We start from the raw sequence: 7871 nt of genomic DNA on the forward strand, positions 1-7871 counted from the left end.
AAAAAAAATAAATTACAAATAATTTTCAAAAAATTTAAAACATGCAAATAATAAAAATATATTCATTTATTATTAATATATTATATATTAATATATTATAATAATTATTACCTCTAGTAGATTAAATTCTTTTAATTCAGAAAATAAAGACAATGTCATATATAATATATTTTTCAGCTTGTCTTTTGGAAACTATGATACAAATGTAATTATTTAAAGTTAAAAATTTTTAAATATTTTTTGATTATTTTAGAATCAAATTATTATAAAATTATTATGAAATAATTACTCTTTGCACAATGGCACCCTTGTTTATTAAATATTGTGAAGCTTTATAGACTACCTCAGTTATTTCCATTGAAGATGATTTTATATCAGGAAAGCTATCTAAATAAAAAACTTTTAGATTTTTTAATTCAATGGAATCATACGAACGTAAAGGTTTTTCGCATTTGGAAGTTAACACATTCATCATCAAATTAAGATCTTCCGCATATCTTGTCATTGGTCCCATCACTAACATGTAATTGATATTTCCAGTGACCGAAGGCAAATGACCAGCGGTAGAAACAATACCTATGGATGAAGAATCGCATATATATACATATATTATTGAAAGAATATAAGATTACGTTTTTTATTACGTATTATTACATGCATTTTTTTATAAAATATATATGATAATAAAATTGATAATAAAACAAAATTTAAATAGGAAATCTAATTTTTTTTAAATTTCTAATACATTAATTAATTTGCGTATTTTTTATATATTTTGTGGAAACATATGCAATAATATGAAATTCATATGCATTTATTATTTTTTTTTGTAAAATTCAGTTATTTAATAAAACTAAGGAATTTATGACATCTTTAACTATTGAAATAATAAAATAGAATGCGTGTGATAGATTGTAATTTTATGTAAAATCAGTTTATTTTATATTTTATTTTGAAAAATTTCAAAAATTCGAAAAATTTCAAATCATAATGTAACAAAAACTGACTATATGTTACATAATTTCAACCATTTAAATTTTAAATATGTAGAATTAATATTTAAAATTTATTTATTTCATTACTAATATTTCAATTCATTATTAAAAATAAATGATTAAATTAAAATTTATTTATTTCATTACTAATATTCATTCAATTCATTATTAAAAATAAATGATATACATTTATTTACATTTATACATTTATATATATATTTTACTTTGTTTTTATCTCTGAACAGATTATGTTAGCGGAATTCGTCTATAAAATAGTCTAATGTAGCTATTATTTAAAATTTTTTTAAATTTGTTGCTCGTTTATATAAATTGTTTATTATCAACAAAAATATGTATATAAATTAATATTATAAATTTTGTATAATTATTTAATTCTACTGTATAAAATTTGACGAAAAATGTAGACGAAAAATTCATAAAATGTTTATTTTCAATAACAATTTTTTTTTGTACTCTATTATAGATAATGTTCTTTAAATATTAATAAAAAATTAAAAAATAATATTTAATAATATTTAAGTATTAATATAATATTTAATTATTAATTAATATAATATTTAATAATATTTAATTATTAGTTCAAATTATACGATACGATAATTATATAATTTGCAATTTCGATAGATATTTGCTTTTTAACTGTTGTTGCAAGTGCCATAGATTTTTCATAATTTTTTAAAAGAAATAGTGAATTAAAAATTTATAAAAAAAAATTATTTTAAAGATACAATACTAAAATAACATACATCATTATATGAGTCAAATCAAAAATAAAAAACTTTAATATATTTAAGAAATTATTTTGATCAAAAAATATTATACATTATATAACAATATAACAAATATTATATAATATATATATATATATAATATTATATATTATATATAGATTGTTTCGTTTTCATTTTCAAAATAAAAAAGATAAAATAATCTACATGATTTCATAAGTAAGAATGCATTTTAATTATTTAACTCTTAATAGTAATTATTTCTTTATAATTATTTTTTTACATTGATTAATATTGACTTTGTTTATATAAATTATTCAAAATAAGTGTTAAATAAGTATATTTTCCATAAAATTTATTAAATATTAATAAGATCATTTTTAATACTTTGTTTTTTAATATTTGTTATTAATTAAAAAATATTGAGGCAACAAATTTTTAATTTTATGCGATTTCATATAATCTTATATAAAAAATCGTGCAAAAAAGAAATAAATTTAGCGATTTAAAAACGTCTATTTATATGTCAATACAAATTAATATAAAATACAGTTTCAAATGATTATTAAAAATTAAATACTTCGTTTGATTTCTTATTCATATCATTTCTTGTTTCGGGAACAAATAAAAATCAATCTATACATACTATATTTTTTACTTGGAATAATCTTCTAAATATATATACAAATATATATACATGTTAATGTTAGAGTTTCCAAAAATCCTAAATACAATGTGATTCAAAATTCATAATTAGGTACAAATAAAATCAAAAAGATTTTATGGTCCTAAATAAAATGGAAATCAAAAATAATTAAATTAAAACGCTTCATTTTCGTAAAAATGATATCGAAAGATATTTAAAAATCAATTGAGTACATTAACTAATAATCGATATTACGAATTTTGGAAATCACTTATTATGATCGTTATTAAAACTTTTTTCTATCTCATATAAAAAAATATTATATTAAGAAAATATATTGATATGTAATCTTGATATTTATATTTTATAATACTAGTAATTATAATATCAATAATGAAAATGAAAAAAAAAGAATCATATAAAATATATTAATTAAAATTGCGTAAAAAAATATATAAATAGATTCATTATGTAAGAAAGAAATTCTACATAAAAAAGAATGACGTAATGAGTGTAGTTAATATTAAAAAATATATATTTAATAATTATAATAATAATAATTTAATAATTATAATAATAATAATTTAATAATTATAATAATAATAATTTAATAATTATAATAATAATAATTTAATAATTATAATAATAATAATTTAATAATTATAATTATAATTATAATAATAATAATTATAAAAGTCTTTATGTATTTTATTTATATATAATATAATTTTTCCTAGAAATTATACAATATTTAATAAATTAAACAATTTATTTAATTTAAAAATTTGCTTTATCTTACATTATTTAATTTCTTCATTAATATATATAAAGAAAAAGTAAAAAAAAAAAATCACATCTAATAATAATGTTGAAAAAAGAAAAAATAATCATATATATTTTTCTTTCTAAAAATTTGAATAAGAAATTATATACACAGAACGATCCAAAAATATTCAGAAACATCCGTTTATATTCCGTTTATATTAATATTCAGAAAGAAGATTTTTATCAGATATCAGATTGAAGATTTTTGAAGTAATTACAAATAACATTTTTTTTTGCAAAAAAAAAGGCTTTCATTAAAAATATATTAATATTAAAATATATTAATAAGTTATTAACAAAAAATACTGATTAATTATAAAACAATCTAATCAAATGTAATCTAATCAAATTACAACAATAGCATTAACTACATGTAGCCAACCGAGCACGAATAAGTTGAAGACGAAAAAAATGTTGAATATAACAAATATTTTTTTATAAAAAATTAATAAAATTATATTTAAGATATTATATCACAAACTATTATTATTATTTATAAATAAACTATAATATTCAATATATACATATACATATATATGTATATATAATTTCTCATTGAAATCTAATATGTACATGAAAATTTATATTGAATCTTGCTTTTCACTAAATATATATATAAATATATATATTTCTCTTTGCAGTAAATATTTATCATTTTATTAAATATTAATATTTATAACTATTTTAAATATTAATGATAAATATTAATGATAGATTAAATTGTAATGAAAATTTATTTATTAAACCTAAATGTTTTTATTTACTTCCAATCAATAAAAATTATAAATAATAAATTCATAAAATTAAATATTTAAATATACATCAGCATTTTATTAAGTACGATTATATAAAGAAAAAAAAGAATTGCCGTTCAATCTTGAATAATTTAATTCAATTACTCGACAAGTGAAAAATTGGGATTTGATTCTAATTCTTTTTTTTTTACATTTAATATATTACATTTGTTTAATATAAACTTTATTAAATAAATTAAATAAATTTTATTTAATTAAATAAATAACAATAAAATTATTCAATATAAATGTTATTATTATAACAGTTATACATAACAGTACATTATCACAAACTTTAACTATAGTACCTGCAGTAGGCTTATGACCAAAAATACCACAGAAGAGAGATGGTATTCTTATGGAACCAGCTATATCCGAACCAAGTCCAATTAGTGATGCTCCTGCACCAAGTAATGCGGCCTATAAAATGTAAATAATATATATTTTAAATGCAAAAGTTAATAGTTTCAGATATTTTGATAGAGTTGAATTAATATTATTAACAAAATTTACAAGTTATAAATTATAAATAATCAATATAATATGCTAAAAAATTTTTTTCTCATCATTTCGAAGAAGGAATTAAAATTTTGACAAATAAAAAATCCTGAATTTAAATCTTTATTTGTAAATAATTATTAATTAATAATCGCATATATATATATCATATTAATTAGTTAGCAAGAGATAATTAATAGTTCTTGGATATTCATAAGAGCTATACAACAGCTCTTTTTGTCATTATTTGTATCAAAAGATAAAATATTTTATTTGTATTATTATTCATTATATATTATTCAAAGTAAATTATAGTTTTAAATAACAGTATTAAGTAAATATATTAAAATATATTTAATAAATAAATATTTCAACATATGGAAATTTATTGATTCTTAAAATTAGAAAATGAATTAAATACGTTTAATTCCAATTTTTAAAATGCCATATTACAAAAAATGAAATATTCGCTAAATCTTTGAAAATGATAAAATAAGTTGCAAAAAATTAAAGTAGAGTAAAATAAAAATTACTCAGAAAATATATTTAAGAAATCGAGAAATATGAAAAATGATAGTAATAATAATGTATTATTAAATTAAAAATGTATTTATTTAATTATGAATACATATGATAAAATTTAAATTAATTATAAATATAGAATAATGAAATGAAAACAAAAAGTTTAAAAATAGTATTTTTATTTTTGTAAAATTGCAAATCAAAAAGTTGCAAAAAGATTTTTATTTAATTTTATTTTAGTTCAAATTAAATTTTTGACTTATGTTTTTTATTAAAGAAGCAAGATTATTATATAATTTTTTCTTTAAGCTGAATTTCTACTTTGCACTTTCATTCTTTTATTTAGAGAAGAATGATATTTTTCAATATATCAAAAAAAAATTAATTTATTAAATATATTAATTTGAAAAAATTTTTTGACTATTTAGTTTTATATTACATGAAATATAAAATATTAAATAAATAAAATATTAAAAATATTAAAAATATTAAAAATATTAAAAATTTTCTATTTCAAATATGGGACAAAAAGTCGATTTTGAATAGATAAACATTTTATAATATAATTCAAAAAAAAAACAATATTATATAATATATAATATTATATAAAAAATTATATAACATCAATATTATATAATTAATATTGTATAATATTATATAAAACAATATTATATAATATATAAAAAATCAAATTTTATATGAATAAATCAATAATTATAGTTTATATAATATTAAATATTTCGTTGAAAAATATTTTTTACGATTAAGTAATGATTAAAAATGAAAATTGCAGTTTTTTATTAGAAAAAAAATTTCAAGTTTTTTACACTTTTGATGCTTTATTGCTTGTTTCTATATTCATAATCAATTTTAATAAATTTTATAGCATATACTATATAACTAAAAGAAATATTTAAAATATATTTTTTCATTAGATAAAAAGTTGTTAAAAACGATTTTCATTATTTTTTTTTTTGTGATTCCGATAAATTAAAATTTTTTTTTTACATGTTATCTAGTAAATTAATCTTTTTAATTTCTTAAAACAATTTAAGATATTAATTTTAAAAAAGTTATCATATTTGAAACATCACTTGAAACTATTGATTTCTTGCTTGATATATATCTTACATATATCACATATTATTTACATATATCTAAAAAAATATTTAGATAAAAATGAGTTTTTAATATCTCATGACATAGACTGGAAATCATTGAAAAAAAAAAATCACAATTTTGAAAGAAATAAAAGATAAAATTGAAACCGATTAAAAAATTGGAATTATGATATTATCTATTGAATTAAAATTCTAAAATATTTATATACTTAATAATATAATTATAAATCTTACAAATTTATGTAATATATTTTATAAATTTTATAAATTTTCTTAATCTGAAAAAAATATATCATTTATCATATGACATTTAAAAATTTTACAAAATAATTTCTGTAAATATTTTTCTGATTCAAAAAAAAAAACTGAATTAAAAATACAGTTATATATATATATATAAAATATAAGAATTCACAGTATCGATACAAAACAATTTATTACATAATAAAATTTTTATGAAAATTTTAAAATTGTAATCATAATTCATATACAAGCATATTTCCCACAAGATTTAAAAATATTGATGCATTAAGTGAAACATAAAAACAATTTATTTCATATAAATTTTATAATATGAAATTGACATTAAATTCAATGCTTTTTTTTAGAAAGTTTGTTTCGAATGTGAATATAAGAAATTATAATAAATGCAAATTGCATCTTCACTTTCGTAGGTTCTTCATAATATTAGCATATATATATATATATACAACATAACAAGATCATAATTAAAATTTACTGAAATTAATAAATATTTTGAAAATGATTTTTGTTTTTCGTTTGTAAATATTTGTATATTATGAAATATGGATATTATAATGTTATAAAATTTGAATATAAAACTATATTTTTATCATTTTTATTTAATTATACCTATCATACCTATCAATCATATCTATCAAAATATGGAATTTTAAAATATTAATTCTAACAATATTTAATCTTAAATTGAAAGCACTAAGAATTGATACATATATGTAATAATAAATATAGTTTCACGTAAAACTAATGATATTTCATAAAAATCATCATCATACAATATAAAAATATGATGATAAAAATCTTATGTAAAACATACATTTTTTAAACAAAAATATAACTTTTTTAATAAAATAGTTTTAGATTATTAAATTTGTTTAAAATATTATATTATGTTATATTATACAATTATAATGTACGTGATCTACAGAACAATCTATAGTGAAGCATATAGACTTCTCTTTTACTTTTAATATGAGAAATATAAAAATATATCAAACTTCTCTATGTATCTTCCTAGTCTCCTTTATATGTATGAAAATTTTCTATTCTTATTTATTTTAAAAATAATTATTTATGTAAATCTATAACAGTTTAAAAAATATAAAATTACAATTTATCATTAAATCTAATATAACAAACTTGTAAATGTAGCGTTTTTATTAATAATAAATAAATAAAATAAAAATTAATAAGTAAAAGATAATCAGTATTATTATTATTGTTATTTTATTATTTTATTATTTAAAAAAAAAATAAAAAATTAAATAGAAGAAGTATATATATTTATTTATAAAATTTCTATTATAATTGATATGTATTAAAGATTTAAATTTTAAATTAAATTTTATAGGTTCAAGATAACAAAAAATGAATTGTTATAATATATAAATATCATTTTAAAGATATAATGAAATAAAATAAATAGATGATATTTTCCTAAAAGTATTGCCTAAATAATA

The 7871-nt window shown here is 15.7% G+C and overlaps 2 protein-coding genes across 2 annotated transcripts in view; one reads left to right on the forward strand and one right to left on the reverse strand.

Annotated features, from left to right (window-relative positions):
* The window catches only part of LOC107993278 (myosin heavy chain 95F), a 23080-nt gene extending 22361 nt beyond the window's left edge, over positions 1-719 (forward strand). Inside the window, exon 19 of the mRNA XM_062083330.1 lies at positions 541-719. Within this exon, the coding sequence (XP_061939314.1) occupies positions 541-557 (17 nt within the window). The 3' untranslated portion in view covers positions 558-719. The remainder of the gene's footprint in view (positions 1-540) is intronic.
* The window catches only part of LOC107993262 (fatty-acid amide hydrolase 2-B), a 22827-nt gene that overhangs the window by 1394 nt on the left and 13562 nt on the right, over positions 1-7871 (reverse strand). Inside the window, exons 5-7 of the mRNA XM_062083331.1 lie at positions 4318-4429; positions 290-576; positions 112-192 (exon numbers count right to left, since the gene is read on the reverse strand). Of these exons, the coding sequence (XP_061939315.1) occupies positions 112-192; positions 290-576; positions 4318-4429 (480 nt within the window). The remainder of the gene's footprint in view (positions 1-111; positions 193-289; positions 577-4317; positions 4430-7871) is intronic.

Source organism: Apis cerana, linkage group LG12, assembly GCF_029169275.1.
Source record: "Apis cerana isolate GH-2021 linkage group LG12, AcerK_1.0, whole genome shotgun sequence".
Taxonomy (NCBI): domain Eukaryota; kingdom Metazoa; phylum Arthropoda; class Insecta; order Hymenoptera; family Apidae; genus Apis; species Apis cerana.